Raw genomic sequence first — 21,859 nt, 5'->3', positions numbered from 1 at the left:
ATCCCCGAGCCGGCCGCGTTCCGATTGGCGCTGCGGCGGGCGGCTCTCCGCTCTGATTGGCTGGAATGGGCGCGGGGGTGGTAACTCCGTTTGGCCCCTCCCCCAGAGGGGTGGGCTGCGGCGCGGGGGAAGGAGACGCTGCCCTTCCGCGGCCATGGCGCGCGGCGCGGGGAGAGGGTGCCGAGCGGGGCCGCGCGCCCCCCCCGCCGCGGTGAGTGGTGCCGCCCGCGCCCGCTTGCGAGGGCCGGGCCCGCCGGGCCGCACCATCGTTAGTGGGGGGGGGGAAAGCAGAGGGGAGCGCCGAGCCGGGAACCCCCGGCTGAAGCCGGTCATGGGGGTGGGAGGCGCGGAGGGTGCGGAATCTCCGGGTGCGGGGGCGGCGGGGATGTCCCCGGGGTGAATGATTGCGGGGGGCCGGGGATGCAGCAGGGGTGCGAGGCACCCGAGGGCGCAGGGGGGATGTTCAGGGATGCGGGGGATGCTGCGGGGTGTGCGGGAGCCCTTTCTGCAGGGCCCAGTGTGCTGCAGTGCAGGTGCGGGGCTCCCGTGGGACGCTCCCCGCCGGGCCGGAGGGTTGAAGCCCGGCCCCGGGTGCCTACGGCGGGCAGGGGTGGGGGGAGATGCCCGGACAGACGGGCTGCCTTGGTACCTCGGTGCCTGCGCTCCCTATGCCGGTATGGTAACCCCGGGCTGCTTTCTGTGCCCAAAATTCCTTGCACTTTGCTCTTCTCATCTCTGCTGTGGCCTGGACGTTGTGTTTAACCTTGTGGGGAGAGCCCATGTCCGGTGTCCGGTCCCTGCGGGCTCGCACTGCCCGGAGAACATTCCATAAGGTGCTCGGGGCGGTGGGTATGGGGAGGGTGTCAGGCAGGGACAGGGCTTTGTCACCGCTTTCTGGGGTCACACATCGGCGCCTTCTGTCGCTCTGTCCTTGACCTGAGCACATCCGTTCTGCCCAGCCCCACTGGCAGCAGTGAAACCTCCTGGGCAAACCCCCTTTGCTTGGTGGCTCTCGAGCAGGGCTGTGATGCACAGCAAACTGTGTGAAAGCAGAGTTCTGGCAATGAAAATGTGTGTATGCTTGTTTGGGATAATTGGGACTTTTTTGTATGGGGACTGCGAACAAAATCCCTCCAACCATGTGCAGCCAGGTCTGGTACATGTAGAAATCTCTGGGAGCTGTCAAACCCCAGGGTGCTGCTGCTGTAGAGCAGTTTGGGAATCTGTACCCGTGGTTGGTAGGACAAACAAAAGAATTGCTGCTACTGGTGAGAAGATATTTTAGATTCACTGCTCCAAATGACGGGTGTGTGTTTTGTAAAGTGCAGGAAGGAACAGGGTGGGTGCTCCCCTCACTCACCTGATTTTCTTCCTCTTCCTGCAGGAGGAGGATTGTTGGATGAAGGCCAACTCCAGGACTCTGAGCCAGATGTCAGAGAAAAGTTGGATTCTTTTGTGAGCAGCTCGCACAGCATCCACAAGTGCCCTTCCCCGTTGTGGCTCCCGAAGGTGCCCAGATCCTGGTGCAGCCATGGCATTCAGAAGGACAGAGGGAATGTCCATCATGCAGGCCTTGGCAATGACTGTGGCAGAGATCCCCGTGTTCGTTTACACAACCTTTGGGCAGGTACGAGGAGCAGGAAGGGTTTTCCTGTCACATTCCTTGGGCTGGCTCTGCGGGGTTGTCTGTGTGAGATGGAGGCACAGTGGGGTGGTGCTGGGAGACCTGGGCAGTTTGAGGGATTGGAGCAATTGCAGGGGGAGTTTGGGGTGGTGGAAGAGAGTTCTGAGTGGGTTTGGAGTGGAGAGAAAAGCGCTTCCCACATCCCTCCCTGGGAGAACACCCAGGTTCAATCTTTCTCTTCATCAAAGGTTCTAAAAAAAGACTTGTCATTTAAAGAAGAGTAATCTGTTCCCCATTTGTAGTGATGCAGCACTCGGAGCAGTAAAGCTCAGCTTCACACCAGGGTTTCAGAGCTGAATTTGGGTAACCTGGATTGCATCTGTCCCAGGCTGTGTGCAGATTTTACAGTGTGTTTGGGCAGTGAGGATTGAGACCAAGTTCTCCAGCTCCTGTCAGAATGATGTTCCACAGTCTCTCTGCTGCTATGTCTTAGTTGTGTAGCAGAGGGCGTGTTTTATGGGTGAGAGGGTAAAGCCGAGGTGTGTCATGTTTAACACTGTTTTAATTTTTTTAATTTTTTTTAAAAGAGCGGTGGAATTGGTTTTTCATTGTTGCTCTTCCATTTCTTTTGTGTTTCAAGTCTGTGTTCTCTCAGCTGCGGCTCTCTCCAGGCCTGCGCAAGGTGCTCTTTGCCACAGCCCTGGGGACCGTGGCCTTGGCTCTCGCAGCTCATCAGCTGAAGCGGCGCCGCCGCCGAAAGAAGCAAATTGCTCCGGACAAATGTGGCTTTAAACCAGGAGGGATCACAGTGCCCATCCTGCCAACCAGGAGGGTCTCCTCTGTGAAGAAAGGTTGGCCTCACACAAAGGGGAAAATCCCCAAGGAGGTGGTACAGGGAGCGATGGGGAGGTGTGGGGAGGGGAGGGCAAAGCCTTTGTGTAGTGCTCCGATGTGGAATGAAGTGGGAATTTTGAAGAGCAGTGCTGTGAGCTCAGGGTTTGGGGAGCAATGCGAGAAGCTGTGAGCTCACAGTCTTGAGAACAAAAGGTGTCCTGATGTTTTCCCTGAGGTTTGCAGTTCCCATCCCCTTCCCTGTAGGCAGCCTGTGGACCATTCCCAATAATAGGCCCCAATAATAACGACCTGGGCATACAGTGACCTGGTTCTCCATTGATCTCGTGATGTCAGTGCTCAGCTGAGGGTGGCCAGAGCCAGGCTGGGCAGTTGGGAGTGTCCATCCAGCTCTGTGGTGACTCCCTGACCTTGGTCAGCTTCCTCACCACTTGTATTGATTTTAGGGGAAAGACTGACCCAGGCCCTCAGCAAAGCATTTTAGGGATTAAGCATTTGTTTGGTGAAACATGAAAATCAAGGGAGCAGTGTCCGTGTTCTGCCTGTCCTGAGGGAAGGAGGACGAATTTTTGCTTGATTGTTTCCTCTTGCTCTTGCTGTCCATAAGCAGTGAATACATTCCTCAGCCTCAGATCCCCACTGACACCAGTCTCAGAGCAAAGCAGAGCAGACAGGAGATCTGTGGCTTATTCTAGGTATTGCATACTGCTTTGTCCATTCACAGTTGTACTGGACAAGGTGATGTTCCCCTCCCTATTCCCTTCTGCAGTCACCTGGGCCTAAAATCCTGTTTTTGTGTGACCTTCCCAACTGCAGGATACTCCAGCAGGAGAGTGCAGAGCCCTGGCAGCAAGAGCAATGACACACTCAGCGGGATTTCCTCCATTGAGCCCAGCAAACATTCCAGTTCCTCCCACAGCCTGGCCTCGGTAAGGACCTGGTTAGCAGGGCTGGGAGATGTCAGGGCACAGACCTGTCATGGGATCACCAAGTCCTTGGGCTTGTGCTGGCCCATGGAGCAAAACAGATTGCTGCAGATAATTGTAGGGCAGGTTCTGATGTTAACCTTGCACTGAGTGTCTGGAATTCCCTGTGAGCAGTAATTTTTGTGGCCTGGAGCTCCAGGATCCTTGGCCAGTTCTTTGGCCAAGGAGGAGTCTCAGGAGGGATTTCCCTGTGAGACATGGCCATGATTCCTTGGAGCTCTCTGTCACCCCCTCAAGGAGTTAGGCTGGGTTGTTTCTGGGTCTCACAGCCATGGGGAGCTTGTTTGCTTCCCTCTGTGATGGGGGTTTGGGTGGCCCAGCAGCCCCTCCCTTCTGTGCTGGGGCTGCTCACAGCTTGCTTTCTTCTTAAAACCAAATTAGCTACCAAAATCTGATAGCTCTGTTCAGGAAACAGCACAGGGTGAGAACACAGCCCAGTCATTCTACCTCCTCCAAAGCCAAAGAAGCAGTCTATGAGTACAGGTAATTCAGGCTTAACCAGGCAGGAGAAGCCATCAGTGCTTATATCCACCTTTTGTGAGACCAGAACTGGAAGCATTCATGTCTTCAAGACCTGTTTCACATCCCCATTGCTCAGAGCTAACATTTTGTTGGAGCAGGGGGGACACAGATGAACCTCTGTGAGCTGCTGCAAAACCCTCCCTCATCATCACCCGGGCTCAGAGGCTGCTTGGCAATGCTGAGGCAAGGAGAGGGGAAAAATCACCCCTTTGAAAGGAGCTGCTGGGTGCCAGCACTCCTCAGCACATGCTGGTGTTGCTGTTTTTAGTAGAGCTGAAGCACCAGGAGTTGCTGGAATCCCTGCTGGCCGAAGTGTGTCTCCAGCAGGCGGCAGTGCCGGCACGGCGCTGGGCAGGCACAGCATTCCCTGGGGAGCTGGGATGTGAGCACCAAGCTGTGTCCAGCTCTTTCCCCTCCGTCAACAGGGACTCACATCCATGTGATTCCCCCATGGCTTCTCAGTTCACACAGATGCTGTCCAGGTTTTGTATCACTGAAGTTCTGTTTCTCTTTAAATAAAAAGCAATCCATAAATAAATACCTTTTTCTACTGCTGGTGCCTGGGTGGGGATACCCCCACGGAGAGACATCTGTTTCTGTACAGATGAACTGACCCTGTACTTACAGTTTTTATATTACTGGATGGAAAAAAACAGCCCATCCTTTGCACAGCTGCATGTTTTGCCTGAGCATTTGCTTCCTGGCTCCTCGTTGCCATCCAGTAAGTAAATTGGCAGCAGTGAACTGATGATTTGCAGTTCAGGATCTCAAGGTGATTTATTAACACTCCACAGGGATTGATCAATGGAGGCAAGACAGGAATTCATCTGTCAGCTGATTATTGTAGCTTATTTTTAGTACCAGGCACATGTTTGGACATCCTTCTGTAAGCCACAGGAAAACACTGGTCACTGATAGTGAAGAATCCAGCACTTTATTGGGTCAGACTTTAGAAGACATTGATGCCTTGTGGGAAATTGGACAAAGCTGAACTGACATTGCTGTGTGGATTGTAAGCTCAGCCCTCCCACCAGAGGGTCTGGTTACAAAGAGGAGAGTGAGGATTCCCCGTGCCCTCTGGGGAATCCTCAGCTGTATTTTTTCTGGAAAACTGTTTCTTTTGTTTGGACTGTGCTTGCTTCCTTGCCACCTCCATAGTTTTTCATAAAGGCAGCTGGAGCTGATGTGAGCTTTCCATCAAAATCCTGATGCCTTTGTAGCAATTACTCTGGAACTTTCCTGGGCTGTTCCTCCATCAGGGCTGTCCTTTCAGTGCTCATCAATACAGGGGAGCACAAGGGGGAAGGAAAATGCCTTTTTGCTGAAGGCTGGTGGTGCTTGTTTGATCTTAGCATCTCTAACATTAAGAGAATTCAAAAGCCACTTGCTGCTCTCTGTTCCCCTCCTGCAGATGGTCGCAGTCAACTCCTCAAGTCCAGTTCCCCCAGGGATGTGGGAGGCCCAGGCAATGGGAGATGTTGCAGCCATTGGTGATTCCAGTGCAGAAAGCCTCTATGTTCAAGGTAAGCAGGCACAAGGGTAACATCGCTCTGGGGGAGTTGTTAATCACTGTGAGAGCAAGAAGGGGATGAAAATTGACACAGAGCATCAGCAGCAAAATGTAGAGCTCTAACAGAAAGATTCCTTCCATTCTCAGCTTAAGCTCAAGTAAAAATCCCATCTTCTCTTACAAAAAACCAAACCTTTATTGTCAGTGAATAATATACTTCCAAAATACTGTTCTTGAGCAACAGGCTCATCTTGTGCAGAGAACAGTATTTTGGCAATAACATGGATGGTGCTTTAACTAGTTTGGGAATGTTCTTCTTCTAATCCAAAGTAAACCATATTTAATCAGGAAATAAATAGAATATGTTTATTCTTTATTTTGGGATTTCCTTCTTTGCTGGATTGTCTGAGTGAGCAAAGGCTCATCCTATATCTCTTTGTTCCTGAGTGCCCCAGGACTCTCACAGCCAGTGTTTGTTGGGTTTCCAGGCATGGAGCTGTTTGAGGAGGCCCTGCAGAAATGGGAACAGGCACTGAGCATCAGGCAGAGGGACAGTGCTTGTACCAGCACCCCTGTGCCCTGGGACAGCAGCAAACAGCAGGAGAGCATGTCTGAGAACATTTCAGAGGTAGGTGCCCACATGCTGAAAGGCCAGCCTGGGTGCTGGAAGCAGTAAACAGTGGGAGGTTAAAAGGAGAGCAAATTAAGGGCAGAGTCAGGCCAGACTCTGTTTAAGAGCTGTCTGTATCTGCAGCTTCCTTATGAAATGGGAGTGGGTGGTTTTCATTTCTTTCTCTTTTTAATACGTCTCGCCCCCTCATTCCCCAGCGTTTCCATCCACCTTCCAGCCCTGTGTCACTCACTGTCACACGTGTCCTCCCGTGGCACAGCCTGTGGTGAGAAAAGGCTGTGATGAATGCAGCACTGCTTTGGCTGGCAGTGTTGTCTCTGTAACTTTTTAAAATGAAGATCTTGATGGTCACTGCCACTTGTGGGAGCTGGTGGAGAGCAGAGCCCAGCTCTGTGTGTGTGGATGAGGGAATTTGGTAGGAGCTGTATATGGCCCTGGTCCCTGCAGAGAGATGTGTACCTCACTCAGCCTCTGCAGCTACAGAAACCAAGATTTTAGGACACCCCTTGCTGTCTGGGACTTGTGGACTCCACATGGAAAACCTGTGTTAAGGGAGATTTAAACTAGAATGGCTCAGTGACAGCCACAAAGCTAAAAAACCCTGCTGTAACTCAGGACTGTGAAAGGAGCTGAACTCTGAACTCTCCAGGAGTTCTCACTGGAAAAAAAAGTGTTCCCAGCCTTTTGTAAACAGAGTCTGGTGTAGTAAGTATGTGGGACATTTGTCTTTTGTGCTGGATCATATTTAACCAAGGCAAATCTGGATTCTGTTGTTGTTGGCTCTCCTTGAAGGGCCCTGTAGTGTTTCTAAAACTGCCTTAAAACTGGTTGATTCATTATGAAAATAGATTCAGTGCTTCTTGTTAATGCTTCTGTCTTCTGGGTGAGATACTCATGCAAACATTAGGGGCATGAAGGCAAGATTTGTTTGTCTTATTTTCCCCACACCATTTTTTTTTTCCTCATCCTTCTGTGTTGTTTACAGCAAACTTTGCTTATGCCCAGCGTCCTAATCTAAATTTTCTGTTATCCAATTCTGGATATCCTGTTACATTCAACACAGGTTTCCTGATGCAATTTCTCCTTGAAGTTAGGCTAAAGTCAAAAGGCAGGAGATTTAAGTGCCGTATAATTTATTAAAATATCTATTTTTCTGGGTGGCAGGTTAAAGTTCTTTAGTTCTTTCTTCCCTTTTTATCAGAAAAACAAAATTGTGAAGCTCAAAAGCCAAAGGGTTTGAGTAGGCTGTGTAGAAGCTTCCCTCCCCATGCATTATTAGCTGCATTGTAGGATTAATGACTCCTCTCTCTTTTTATTTTTAATCATTTAATCTGCAGACTGCAAATCCCATTTTTACTGAAAATTTCCTCCTGTATTTGTGCTGTCCAATCTGTCTGTGCCCAGCTGGCTAACTAAGGGTGACATTTCTGTGTGTTCCAGGAGGAATCCCAGAAAAGGGAGTTTGCTGAGAAGCTGGAGTCCCTCTTGCACCGAGCCTACCACCTCCAGGAAGAGTTTGGCTCCTCTCTCCCATCGGACAGCGTGCTGCTGGATCTGGGTAGGGCACCTGGCTGCAGTAAAATGTCAATTTTCTGCCTGGTTTTGTGTCTTTTCTGTAAGCCAAGTGAAGGAGGAGTGACAAAGTGGGAGTGGAAGAGAGCACAGGAGCTAAGAGGAATGTTGGTCCATGAACTCCAACACATGTGGCTTCTTTCTCTCCTCCAGAGAAGACTTTGATGCTTCCGTTGGCGGACGGATCCTTGCGGCTGCGGACGGATGATGAGGACAGCTCCACTTCGGAGGATTCCTTCTTCTCTGCAGCAGAGGTGACTGAAGTGTCACCTGTGTGTCACAGCCCAGTGGCTTTGGAGGGAAAGGCACAAAGGCAGCAGAGCGAAACATATCTTGGGAGAGGAAGATGATCAAACACAGAGCAACAACCCCAGGCTGGGAGGTTCATGATGGATGTTAGGAAAAGGTTTTAATGAGGGGAATGGGGCAGGCTTTTCCAGCCAGCACTTCCATGTCATCTTCTTATTTACTACAGAAAACATGCCATAACAGCTGGGAAAGTGATGATATCTATGTAAGATGGGTTGGTGGTGTAAATTTTATGGAATATTGAGCTGTGTCAGGGCTAACTTTTAATGAAGAGTGAAATATCTTTGCATGAAGCAATTGTCACTGACAAACTCTGCTAGCTGAAGATTCTCTGAAGAAGGTTTACCTTGCTTGTGTGCACTCACTTGCATGTTTGCAATTATTTAATGAGCTCATTTTGTTCTTCCCATGTCTCTTGTTACCTCTACAGCTCTTTGACTCTCTCCCCTTTGAGCAAATGCCATTCCACCTCTCCAAGCCAGTGGCAGCATACGAAGAAGCTCTGCAGTTGGTGAAAGAAGGGAAGGTCGCGTGCCGGACGCTGAGGTGAAGAGCCAGCTGGAGCTGTGGGACCTGGTGTCCCCTGGGGCTCTGTGAACACATCATCTGCCTTTGAGCAGCCCCATAACCAGAATAACCCTCTGGGGTCATAAAATCGCAGCATCCTTCTGCTGGTTTGGCCTTCCCAGGGAATTAACCCAGATTTCAGGGACCCGCAAGTTAAGAAAGAGTAATTGTCCCAGGAAATCAGTGACAGGAAATGTGACTGTTCTGGGAGGCTGGCATAGTCCTGTACCATCCTGGCAGATGTGCTCTGTTCCCCCAGGAAATTGGATAAAGGGAATGTGACTGTTCTTTCTCCTATGCACAGACTGGGAATTTAGTTTTTTGTTTTTAGGGGACCATAATTGTAGGAACACCAACATCAGAACTGGAATTTACACAATTCTTCCTGTTTCCCTCTAGGACAGAACTCCTTGGCTGCTACAGTGACCAGGATTTCCTGGCGAAGCTGCATTGTGTGAGGCAGGCATTCCAGGTGAGAATGGCTCCAGGCTCCCAGGTTTCCATGGCACATGGCTGTGCAGTTTTGTTTCCTAGGTTCCAGCTTATTAAAGGTTAACAACACTGGTGGGTGCAGCATTGCACTGCTTCGTGTCCTGCCCTTTTGGGTTTTTTTTCCCAGCTTAGAATTTGAGGATGCTCACAAGAGACATCTGTGTTCCCTTTGCAGGAGCTGCTGGAGGATGAAAGCAATCAGCTGTTTTTTGGGGAGGTTGGGAAGCAGATGATGATAGGACTGATGACAAAAGCTGAAAAGGTAGGAAGTTTGTGTAACAACTAAACTGTGTCTTGAGCACAGGAATACTTGTTCCCCCATCCCAACTCAGATTTTTTCCAGTGTGTTGAAAGAAGAAAACTTCCTCACCTGGTGATTACTGTGATGTTGATGTCAGCTCAAATCCAAGTAGTTAAACTTCTGTTTTGTTTCTCTGCTCTCCCAGAATCCCAAAGCTTTCCTGGAAAGCTACGAGGAGATGCTGCGTTATGCCTTGAAGCAGGAGACCTGGCCAACCACTCAGCAGGAGCTCGAGGGAAGAGGGGTTGGTAAAAACATTGTTTGTACAGAGCTGCAGAGGAGATAGAAGATAATCCTTGCCCAGATAGGTTGTGGAATTCCCATCCCTGAAAGTGCTCTAGGACAGGCTGGATAGGGCTTGAAGCAACCTGGTTTAGTGGAAGGTGTCCCTGCCCAAGGCAGGGGGTGGAGCTGGATGGTTTTTAAGTCCCTTACAAGCCAAACCACTGTGATTGTATTACAATGCATATGTAGGAATGGCCCAGGTGGGAAAGACCTGCTGTTGAAATATGATTACATTGACTTCAGCTTGTTACATCTTCTTGCTTCAAACCAAAAGAGTCTGTCTCTCTTTTTAAAACCTGTTCCCCTTACAGACTGTTCTGCTCCCTGACAGGTGGTGTGCATGAGCTTCTTTGATATTGTGCTGGACTTCATCCTCATGGATGCTTTTGAGGATCTGGAGAACCCTCCCTCCTCGGTGCTGGCTGTGCTGCGCAACCGCTGGCTGTCCGACAGCTTCAAGGAGACGGTGTGTGAGACAGGGAGGGCTGCTGTGAGTGTGAGATCAGTGCCAAGGCCAGGAAAGAGCATAACCTCATCTTTCCCAGCTGAGCTGAATTCTCTCTTTATAATTGCCACGCTTTCCTGAAGTTCTAAACAACAGCCTGCTTGTGCATGGAAATTGTTTACAGGAAAGCTTTCCTTATTTTGCAAGCATCTGGCTGGCAACCAGACTTATGGTTCTAGGGGCTTTTATCAGTGATGCCATTGAGATGTTAAAAGATGACAGCACCTATTTTTATGAAGGAGAATAAAAGGACCAAAATGTAGGGGAAAATATGTGGGTTTTAGCATGTGGCCATTCATTCTGGTAGTACCTCAGCAGACACTGAAGTTCAAATTGCAAAGCTTTCCTTTAGTTCTGCCCCCCAGCTGTATTTTTAAGACTGATTAGTTTGATAGATTGTGAGTAAAATGGCACTTTGTAACAGCTGTCTGCTTACAGGGGATCGTGAGCTGTTGGGCAACTATGTCAGATCATATTAACAATCTTCAAAAACCCTTCGGCTTCTCTGGAATGGATCTGAAGTGGCTAAATCTGCTTGCAGTTTGCTTTAATTTTTGTCATTTTAAAGAGGTTTTGGCACAAAAGGGTGACTGTTTTGGTGACAATGTGTTGGTAAACTTTGGGTTTTTTTAAATAATCTGAGTAACTGATGGGCTCTCTCTGTTAATTGTAGGCTCTAGCAACTGCTTGCTGGTCAGTTCTGAAAGCAAAAAGGAGGCTTCTGATGGTAAGCAAAATTAATCAAAAGGGAAAGAATCTAATGTATTTGAGGCTGAAAAGAGAACACACAGATCTTGACAAAGTGGGAAATCTTACGTGGTAGAAGTCTAAACAGAGTCATGTTCTTTGTGATGCTTTAGAGCCCTGGGGTCCTGCAGTCACTGCTCCAGTGCTCTGACAGTATTTTATTGAATCAGTCTGAGTGTATTCTCCCTTTTTCTTAATGTGAGGATTCAAAGGACAGCGTTGCCTGTCTGGAATTCCCTCTCCCTGCTCACAATACTGTAGGAATGGCCACAGACCCCAAGCAACAAGGGACTGCTCCTGAATTGTGCTTTCCTTGCTGGCAGCAAAAGAAAGGTTCAGGCACTGCTCCACTCTCCAGTGCTGATGGTAATTAGCCATTACTTGATGAGTTTCACTTAAGTCTGTGACTTCCTACAGTATCACAGCAGACAAGTTTATGGAGCAGGGGAACAGGAAGCCACAACTTCACAACCCTGGTTCTGCCACAGGGTCTGTGGCCTCTGGCAATTTTTCAGCTCGATCCCACAGCCAGCTGGTATGACAGGGTTTGGCTCCTAAGATAGCACAGAAAGAAATGAGAGAATTGGAAGCTCTGCTGATGCTGTCATGCAGTAGCTCTGCCTTGGATATTTGCATGTCCTTTCCTGGCTTGGTCAGCAAATTATAAATAGAGGCTATAAAGGCTGGCTGGTGATTGCTTTTCATTTTCTTCTGTTCATTTACCTCTTGAAATAGCAGTTTAGAAACATGAAGATAAAAAGCTCTTCAAGGGATCTGGAAGATAAATGTAGTTTTGCAGGAAGAGATGTTCCAAATAGCTCTTAACTTCAGATACTGAAGCTTTCTGGCAGGGAAGCTGGTGGCTGATATGGAATAAGCTGCTAATTCTGTCTGAGAATGAAGACAAACTAATTCTGTCCTTCCCTGTGACAGGTACCAGATGGCTTTATCTCTCATTTCTACTCCGTATCGGAGCATGTCAGTCCTGTTCTAGCCTTTGGTTTTTTGGGGCCCAAGCAGCAGCTATCTGAAGTCTGCAGTTTCTTCAAGGTAAGTTGGTTTTTCTGTGCCTCATCTGTGTGGGACTCCTGTCTGCTGGCATAAAGCTGTTGATGCGTGCTCTTGGTGGCTGGTACCGGCAGGTGAAGGAGGCCTGACTGTAACCTTCCTTTTCTTGCAGCACCAGATCGTGCAGTATCTGAAGGACATGTTTGACTTCGACAATGTGAGGTACACGACGGTGCAGCTGCTGGCAGAGGACATCCTGCAGCTGTCGCGGCGGCGCAGCGAGATCCTCTTGGGATATCTGGGCACCGAGACTGCCCCGGAGATGAACGGCGTGCTTCCTGCGGAAACCGAGCCGCTGAAGGAGGAGCTCATCTGATGTCAGTGGAGGAAAACACTTTTGTACAAGGACCTTTTCCTCCCGGAGATGGATAAAACTACCTGCAAAGTGCAGCGGTGGCAGCAAGACTATGTGAACACACAGCAATCTGGTGGGACCTTCTGCTTTTTGTAGCCAGTAGTGTTTGCTGGGATGGATCCAGGACCACTTGCCAAGTTATGGTTTGAATTTCTTCTTTGTTCCACCTTCCTGTCATTTTTATTACTTTCACTGTTTCATAGATACATTGTGTCCTGAACTGCCCGGGCCCAGATTTTTGCCCAATTCTCTTGAATAGGGCAATGTATGTACCTGTTTTGCCTTTGTGTGTTCTGGGAGGTGAATCACTGACGTTTACGATTGTGTGTGGGAACAGGAATATTGTTGGTAAATTCTCCACTTGACCATTAGCTTCTCAAGGAGGCTTTGCGTGCTTTGGGATTTTTATTACTGTTCTTCTCTGCTGTGTTCCTACAGACACTAATGACTGCTGATTTGTACCTTAAGTGTGATAACATATGCAATGTGACTAGCAAAGATTTCTTTCCTGGGGAGGAAGAAATAGTTCTGTAAAGCACTGAGTAAAATGCAGACTTTTGTAAGGAGTCTGAAGCTCTGGGGAAATTGGTCTGTTCCCTTGGTATTGCTGCTCTTTGGAGACCAGATGACGAGCTCTGTGTCCTGGTCATCCTTGCTTAGGAGGTTGCTGAGGTTTATGTTTGCCCCTAAGGCAGGTTAGTTTGAGAAGGGGGAGATTTGCATTTTGCCTGTGCTTGCACAAAGTCTTTGACACCCATCAAAGTGCCTTGCTGGATTTCAGAATGAGCCAGCAGCAGCATTTGCTGGGTAGGAGGTGTGGGGTGTGTACAAGCAGGGGGAAGGGGTAATAATATGGTGCCTATTGCTGTTGTGCACACGGTAGTGAGAGGTGTAGATGTTGGAGGTGAGGTTATGTGTGTGGATAGTTGGAGAGCTGGGATCAAGCTTCTAGAGAGGAAATTACTCTTTACAGTTTGTCACTTCTAAAAAATACAGCATAGTTTTGGGTAACGATCAGATGTGTGTGTTTATGGTAGTGCTTCTCAAATGCCGTGATTCTGACTGCCCAGCCAGCACCTGGAATCTGGCTGCTTTGGGATGTGAACTGAGCTGGATACTCGTGTAGGACAGCAGCAGGGAGTGTGCTGGACTTAGTGAATCATAAAAATCACAGAATAATAGAATATGCTGAGTTGGAAGGGCACATAAGGATTGAGCACAACTTCTGTCTCTGTACAGGATACCCCAACATTCCCACAATGGGCTGAAGGAATTGCCCAAACTTCTTGAACTCTGTCAGTCTTGGTGCTGTGACTGCTTCCCTGGGGAGCCTGTTCAGTGCCCATCCACCCTCTAGGTAGAAAACCTCTTCCTGATATCCAGCCTAAACCTCTCCTGACTCAGCTTTATGCTGTTGACTTGAGGCAGTCCTGACTTGCAGGACTGAGGTTTGCAATGATTTGCTGAGTCCTCTATGAGTACAAAGCCACAGATAAAAGTAGAGATCCAGCCTGTGCCTTCTTCTGTTTCAGTTCACATACAGGTCTGAGTCCAGCCCTCGGAATGAGGAGGTCTTCAGGACTTCCACAAAAACATGAGCCTCACTGGTTTTATTCCAGACTGATTAGTTACCCCTTGTGCCTGTTCTGGGTGAAAGACACAAGGCTTACCCGGGTGTATTTTTGCAAGTGGAAAAAATATGTAAGAGTCTGGAATTTCCATATGAGTGGAAAGTCAATGTGTGGGCTTGGAGAATACAAATGATTTCTTCCTCTTCAGATATCTAATGTGGATTCTGCTGGTAAAAGCAGGAAGTAAATAAACAGAGAAAAAAGTAAACAGGAGGATGTCAAAGGAACAGATAAATGTGCTGTGCCATGTCTTTTAGGGACTGAAAATAAAACAGGGCAGGAGATCTTTCTCCTTTTAATGCCTTTATTAAAAGTGATCAGCTCAGGATGGGGGCGGGGCGGGGGGTGACAGGTCCGTGGTTCCCTGCTGCCGCTCCCAGGAGTGACTCGGAGGAGGAGGAAAGTGCAGCTCTGTCCCCCAGGGGGCAGAGCTGGGGGTCCCATCCTCACGAGGGCACTTGAGGTATACCCCGTGTTTAGCTTTCGAGTTTGCAGTCTTGGATCCTGGCTCCAACCAACATCTTCTTAGGTTATGGTGAGGGGCCACTAATCAGATGTAGTCTGCTGCTCCTTTGCATCAGGGTCCCCTAAAAATGACTCCCACACCTTGAGCCTTTCTTCCCTTTCTCTTGCAGTCTCCTCCACCTGATAATCTGTTACACCATCCCACGTTTCAGCACTGAGCTGACGGCCACCAAACCACCTTCCATTTAGAGTCAGCTTGCACAAATCAGCTTCTGTTGCTTCTTTAAATGACACAGAAGCGACGCCATCAGGGTGCCTATCAAATATGAGAACTTTCTTTACTTGACCAAACTTTTCACACTCCATCCGCAGATCTTCTCTTATTTCATTTAGCACTAGAGGGTCCTCCTCAAAGTCCTTGGGGTGAAACATATTCCTGATAATAACAATGCGTTCGTGCCGCATTCGAGTTGTCCCATCTTTCTTCTCCGGCCTCCAGTCCAGCTGTTTCTGCTGCTGTGACAATTTCTTCTTGTAGTCTTTACATTTCTTCTTCTTTTTGCTTGCATCATACTCCCCCTTCAGTTGGAACTTTGCAACTTCCACATGCAATTTAAAGCCTCGGATTTCTGCTTCATCCAAAAGCCTCAAAGCAAGTTGAACTGATTCTCTCTTCAAATAACAACAGAGGCCATCTCCTTTAAGATTTCCTTCCTTATCTTTGTACAGTTTGACCTTGTGTTCTTCTGTCTGAGGATCTCTCATGATGATACCACATTTTGACATGACTTGTACAAATTCATCTTTCTTAATGTCTGGAGGTAAACCTGTCACATAAACATTTGTGTTCCTTTCTTCTTCAACGTGAAACCACCCTGGCTCTAGCTTCCTTTTTTCCAATTTTTGTTTTGGATCTGTTTGTTTTCGTCCTATCTCATTGGCTGATGGTTGTGTTCCTGATTTCTTAAAACTTACTGGTTGCTTATTTTCAGTGGCTGTACCAGAAGCAGATGAAGTATCTGTCTCATCTACATGGAAGCCATAGTTGGCATGATAGGTTGCCAGGAAATCTTCTGTTATCTTGGGGAAGCAGGCCTTCTTCTCCAAGTCCCACTCGTAGGCAGCCCCGTCCGCCGGGTCCATGTAGGTAAAGGGGTCAGACTCGCCCTCGGCTGGTTTGGCCTCGTACTGCTGCTGGAGCTGCAGCTGCCGGTAGAACTCCTCATTTCCATCCTTGCCGCTCATCCTGCCCCGTTCACTGGGCCCCAGACACCGGCGCTTGTCTTGGTTTGGAAAGACAGGTGCCTGCTAAAGAAGGCAGGAGCCTCCCCTGAAAAGGAGAAGGCAAACCCTCCCCACCCCTCCGAATTGCTATGAATTTTAAATTAAAGGGCTCCCAGGCAAAAAATATGGGAGCAGAAAATAACAGTTCTTTGATAGGGAAGAAAAAAAAAAGGATAAAATAAAACAATGCAATACACTAGAACAACCCTGACAGAGTCAGAACTCAACCTGACACCCTGTTGGTCAGGGTGTTGGTAGCAGTCCAGTTGGAAAAGTGGCTGCAGTCCTTCTGAAGTGTCAGTTGTGGTTCTCTTGGAGCAGGAGGGTCCTGTAGAGAAAAGGTGTATTCTTCCTCTGCAGATCCGTGGAAGTAGAAGCAGCTGCTGTTCCTCTGGGGAGTCCAGTGGGAAGCTGTGCTGAGGTGTCAGAATCTCCAGATTATATCTGGGTAGGAATCCTTGGCTCCTCCCTCTGGGCGGAGCATCTCACAATGGGATGTTATAGTTCTTATCAGCCATGCCGTGACATTCAATAGCTTGTTATCAGCTAGCAGATGTCCCCTGCCGATGGAGGAGTGATTATGATCACTCAGGCAGAGATAAGGAGAAATTGCCCACTTGACACCAGATAACTGCCATGCAGATGGTAATAGAATACAACTTGCTTGCAATCTTGAACAGCGCTCCTAGAGCCCCCAGCTGAAATTATACAGGGCAGGAGATCTTTCTCCTTTCAAGCCTTTATTAAAAGTGACCAGCTCAGGATGAGAGGTGGTTGACAGGTCCATGGTTCCCTGCTGTCACTCTCAGGAGTGACTCCCAGGAGTGATTCAGAGGAGCAGGGACGTGCAGCTCTGTTCCCTAGGGAGCAGAGCTGGAGGTCCCATCCTCACAGAGTGACGGAGGTGTACCTTATGTGTTGCTCGTGAGATCGCAGATCTTGGGTCCTGGCTCCAACCAACATCTTCAGGTTATGGTGAGGGGCCACTAAGGTTTTCAGCATCTCTGCCGGCTCCGGACCTCACCCCTGATATCCAGACACTACTTTGATCTCTTAATTCTGTTTTGGCTCGTTGCTTTTGGGGTCTTTTCCTGGATTTGGTGGGGGTCCCCTCCTGTTGCACTCCGGCTTGAGATAATTTGAATAGACTCATGAGGTCTCCTCCCTTCCCACAGTCCGGGGGATGCCGTCCTCCTGGCAGCAGTTAAGGGTGGTACTGAGAAAGGAGAATTCTCAACAATAGATGGTTAAAGACTTGCTACTTAACAGGTGATTACAACAGTCAGCTAACAAAAGAACATTCCTCGGCCAGCAGGCCAGCTATCAACTCTCAACTTAACTTGTAATTCTGCAACCCTTTTTAAAAAAAATGAGTAACTCTTTTTGCTCATAACACTCCCTAGGCAGGGAGGTGGGACCAGATGACCCACTGTGGTTCCTTCCAACCTGACCCTTCTGCGGTTCTGTGATTCCTTGAAATGCTCCTGAGTTGTTTGCAGGGGGGTGCTTGTAGAGCACAGTAACATCTGGTGCTCTGTAAGCACATCAGACTGATGTGGCTTATCCTGGAAACCAGATTAATGCAATAAAGAGGACAATGCTGAGGCAGAAATTAGGAGCAGCTGCCCCAAGTGAGGCTGCGTGGAATAAACTGTTATGAGAAGCCTTTAAGAGACAGCAGTTGGAACTAGGAAGGGTCTCTGAGGTGTCTGGCTCCTGGTAGTCTGCAGGAAGAAAAGAAATGGAGAATGTTGTATTAGCATGACACACCTGCTACCTGCAAACTGTGATTCAGAAGTATGGTATATTCTGAAAGCAAGTTACTTTGCCAAAAAAATAATGTTGATTGTGCTTTGTGCTCCTGTATGGCTGGTTTAGAAGAAAGTCACTTCAGCAGCTTTTGTATAGTGGTTAAAAAGATAAAATGTGAATATTAATATAATGAGACGGACTGTAATTCTAAACAATCAGTGCTGGTAATTATTTTTTGTTTGTTTTTAGTGTTGTTTTATGTGTATTTATTTACTATTTTGAGTGTCTTTGTCCTCAGTTCTTGGGCAGCCTGCCTGTTTTGTGTACAGACAAAAACACTGGCTGCTGACTTGGGGCTTTTGCATCCTTGCAGGAGAGGATACTGAAACAGGGTCCCCCCAAAGCAAACACTAACTTGCACTGTGTGGCTTTTTAAGCTGAGAAATTGTAAATTCCTTATCAATCAAATGAAGAAAGACTGTTTTATTACAGCTTGATGCTTTTCCTTACCCCTTATTGCAAGTAGGTTACACATCCCTTCCAGTGAAGGTAAAGAGGAATCTGCCTCGGGAACATCCACAGCTTCTTGAAGGTCGAGTTTTCCGCCTTTTCCCACCAGCAGTGACTTGGTCCTGCACCAGCCAGGGATGTTTGCCGAGACAAACTGGTTTTATCTTTACTGGGATGGATGTTAAAATTCTCTTCACCTCCCCCTCACTTCATTGCTGCTTTTTGTCCCTCCCCAGTCCCAGTGTAGCTCAAGAGGAAAGGCAGAAAGGTGTCTGCAGCCTCTGAAGGGAACTTCAAGGATCAGGGGGTTGACAGGAGCTGTTCCTGTGGAAGAAGCTTTCCCTGGCCTGAGCAGTGGTGTCAGGCACCTGCTGTGTTCAAGCCCTTCGGATGCAGCCCTCAGGCTGCTTCCACTGATCCCACCCAGAGCAGGGCCCAACCCAAAAGGTGACTTTCCTATTCACCTGTATTGCAGGGTAGAGTTAAAGGGTGTGATGGAACACCTGCCTGCCCTCTGGCTTCCTGAGATCCCTAGAAAACCCCTTCCCCAGCATATTGTGTTTAGCAACAGAAATTCTTCAGTATAGTAGCAGCTGTGTATTGGGATAGAACCCCTTGAGATAAGATGTTCACCTTTTTTTATGATGAACTCTTATTCTCAAGGGGTTAAATCATCCTGGGCTGACACTTGCAAGATTTTAACACTGATGGGGATTTAAAGTGGCTTAGCAGCAATGAAATAAAATCCCTCAATAGTGTCTGATGCTTAAACAGAATTTCAAATATGCATGACTTTCATTTTTTATGTGGAGGTTGTAACAAGCTTCACAAGAGGTTAAAATACATCCTTGGTACTTTAGTATGTATGTAGAGACATGCCAAATGGCTCTAGGAGGGTCTTTATGGTCTTTAAAGCACATTAATAAAAAAATTATGAGGAAAAATCTGCCTTGTATCTGCAAGATCAGTGTGGCTTTGAAGAGCATGACTTGTGTTGTCTCATACAGGGAAGTGGGAAAGCAGGATTTTATTTATCACTCTTTAGTAGAACATTCCTTTGCCATATCTGAAACTAATGAATGTAAACTTGTGCCTATTTTCTTCTTGATTTCCTAAAGGTGTAAAAATCTGTTCTTGTTTTGCTTTTATCTTTTTCTTTGCAGCTAATTTTTTAAAAATATCTTTAATCTTAGGATGTGGGCATTACAAGTAAAATAAAAATTTCCATCATGATTGTGGTTTTTTTTCCTAAATTTCCTGGAGAAACATGCTACAAACTCAGTCTTTGGTTTCTTATTTAGGTGACAGTTGTGGTGGCACCTCTGCTGCTAGTGATGGTATCAAACATCTTGCTGTTCCTAGGTCTAAAATGAGGAACTTGAAAGGTTTAAGTGTAAAGTTAAAGGGTTTGATTGCATGGGAGTCTTCCTGGGTCTGCTGAGAAGTCCACAAATGAAGAGGGCTATAACAACTCCTTGTACTTTGAGCTGTGGTTGGAAACTGTGGGGTTTCATTTTTCAGATTTTTCTGTGGTGGTTTGGCTGTGTTGGGGTGTGGTGTGAGTAGGCTGTGATGAAGAGATAACAGAAATCCCAGTGAGGAGCAGAACCTCTTAAACATTGTCCAAGTTCCTGCAGCATTTACCAGCTTCCCAAACTCTGTGAAACCCAGACTAAAGCCTGTGGGTTGGTATCAGAGCTGCTTATCTGCCGAGCAAGGCAAGAAAATCATCTTCTTGCTCTCCTGAAACAACTACAGTGGATTTAAGTACTTTCATTTTCAAACGATAGAGAAACCAGACTGAATCAGATTGGCTGATTCTTCCACAGTGATTAAAATTTCATCCCTACACTTAAAAATAAAGAAAGTGAAAACGAGACCCTGTTAGCATTAATGCAAGCCTGTCATGAATTTGGATATATGCAAATAAAATGTTCATGGTTAGGAAAATTTTTGTCTCACGCCACACCCTGATCATTAGTAGAGAGAGTTAAAAGGAGTTTATCTCAGTTTCCATGGAGTCAGACTCCACACTCATTACAGCTCCAGAGCAGCTTTGTGCTTTCTTGTGCTGAGGCACAGAGCAAAGGCTGCTCCGTGTATTGACACTTTTTTCTCCTGTTCAGGAAGGAGTGGGTGAATACAGCAATGAAGCCCACAATTTTCAGTACTTGTCATGGTACATAGATCAAATGTAATCCACTCTGCCAGCATAACTCTACATTCAATAGCTTGTAAAGGAGGAGATTTATTTAACTTGAATAATGAAAGGAGTAAATCACTCATGCTCCCTCATAGCAGTCTTCCGCGATGAACTGAGCTCCTGCAGTAAATATTTTCTCTTTCTTTCCAAATAATAAGACTTTAATGCTATTTTACTTCTTGAAATGCCAGGGAGAATGTCAGCTATGAAGAGCTTGTTGAAATTAATGGGATATAATCATAATTGAAGAGGGCATATTACAACTGCAGGAAAAGGAGTTTTCTACCGTTTTTGAAATCTTAATTAACAGGATAGAAATCCTGGTCCATGTGCTTCCCTGACACAGACTAAAGGCACCCCCATGCCTTTGTTGATCACTTTGTGTGGGTCTCTTGTATATTTATTTTTCTATAAGTTTTTTTTAAAATATTGAATTAACTTTGGATGTTTGGTCTGAAGGTGGATTTGCCTTCTGAAAGCTTTTCTGTCCAATGCTGCTCCATGTTCTGCTTTTCCTGAGGCTCCCCAGGTAAGTCTTATTTCTGGGGTCACATATGGGAGCACTCCTTTTGGCTTGGTCTTCAAAGTTATTGGAGTAGTTAAAGGTATTTGGAAGGGGAAAGTATGACCTGGACTGGATGTTTGCCTGGCCTTTGCAGAATCTTTAAAGGATTTTCTGCCAGGACTTAGGAATAAATTTTTCCCTGTGAGTAAAGCCAGGTTGGACAGGGCTTGGAGCCTCCTGGACTAGTGGAAGGTGTCCCTGCCATGGCAGGGGTGAAATGAGATGGGCCTTAAGGTGTCTTCTCAAACAAACCATTTTGAGATTCGATGACTTTATTTCAGGTTTTTATTTTCACGTGTGCACCCCCACACAGGAGCTGCTCATTCTTTACACCTGTGGTTCCTAGGTGTTATATAAAAAAATCCAAATATTCACTTTCAACGGGACTTAGACGTTACCAGTGAATCACTGTGTGAGGCCGAGAAATGTGCCAGGGTAGGGCAGTGATGTAGATGCTGTGATGTAGAGCTGAATGTAGTAATACCCTTCTGAAATGAACTATTCTCATTTAAATCCTTATTTTCTTTTTTTTTTTCTTCGTATTTTCGGTTTTTTTTTTTTTTTTTTTTTTTGTTTGTTTCTTGGTTTGATTTATTTTTTTTTTTAACAGCAACTGTGGCAGCTGCAGCGGGGTGTGAGGGCAGCCGGGGCAGCACCAGAGCGGGAACCCGCGGGGTGTGAGATGTGACGGAAGCCCGGGCTCTTCCCGCCGAGGTGTGAGGGGAACCTGGGGCCGGTCACCCCGAGCACAGGGATGTGAGAGGAGCCCGGGCCGTTCCCGCCGGGCTCTGAGGGGAGCCCAGCCCGGCCATTTTCCCGCCGAGCCCCCGCCTCAGCGCCCCGCGCCCGCCGCGCCAGCGCCTCCGCTGATTGGCTGAGAACTGGCGACAGGACGAGCTGCTGATTGGCCCATCCGCACGGCACCGCTGGCCAATGACGAAACGTCGTGCAGCCCGCCTTTCCACCGACTGGCTGTGCAGCTCCCTGCGCCCGCCCACTACCGGGCTGCGGTGCCGCCAGCCGATTGGCTGAGGCGCTCCCCGGGCTGGATGTTTAATTGGGCGGTGCTGGGCTGCCCGGCGCCTCACCTGCCGCACGCCGCCATTGGCCTACCGCTCCCCGC

The 21,859-nt window shown here is 47.7% G+C and overlaps 2 protein-coding genes across 2 annotated transcripts; one reads left to right on the top strand and one right to left on the bottom strand.

Moving 5' to 3' along the window:
• Positions 1-98: 98 nt before the first annotated feature.
• On the top strand, positions 99-13,340 carry MIGA2 (mitoguardin 2). The gene is made up of 16 exons (XM_030232749.2): positions 99-211; positions 1,385-1,627; positions 2,265-2,475; positions 3,293-3,405; positions 5,396-5,507; positions 5,983-6,122; positions 7,566-7,683; positions 7,851-7,951; positions 8,437-8,552; positions 8,973-9,045; positions 9,241-9,327; positions 9,512-9,610; positions 9,983-10,117; positions 10,830-10,883; positions 11,837-11,953; positions 12,084-13,340. The coding sequence occupies exons 2-16, from the start codon at positions 1,532-1,534 to the stop codon at positions 12,285-12,287; spliced, it is 1,776 nt and encodes a 591-aa protein (XP_030088609.2). The 5' UTR covers positions 99-211; positions 1,385-1,531; the 3' UTR covers positions 12,288-13,340.
• LOC103819012 (HIV Tat-specific factor 1 homolog) lies at positions 13,308-19,216 on the bottom strand. Its single transcript, XM_050980820.1, has one exon. It carries the CDS (start codon positions 15,665-15,667, stop codon positions 14,504-14,506), a length of 1,164 nt encoding a protein of 387 aa, XP_050836777.1. The 5' UTR covers positions 15,668-19,216; the 3' UTR covers positions 13,308-14,503.
• Positions 19,217-21,859: the final 2,643 nt, after the last annotated feature.

The sequence above is a fragment of the Serinus canaria genome, chromosome 17 (assembly GCF_022539315.1).
Source record: "Serinus canaria isolate serCan28SL12 chromosome 17, serCan2020, whole genome shotgun sequence".
In the NCBI taxonomy this organism is placed as follows: domain Eukaryota; kingdom Metazoa; phylum Chordata; class Aves; order Passeriformes; family Fringillidae; genus Serinus; species Serinus canaria.
Note: the sequence above shows the minus strand (reverse complement) of the source record. Positions and strands in the feature narration are given on the sequence as shown.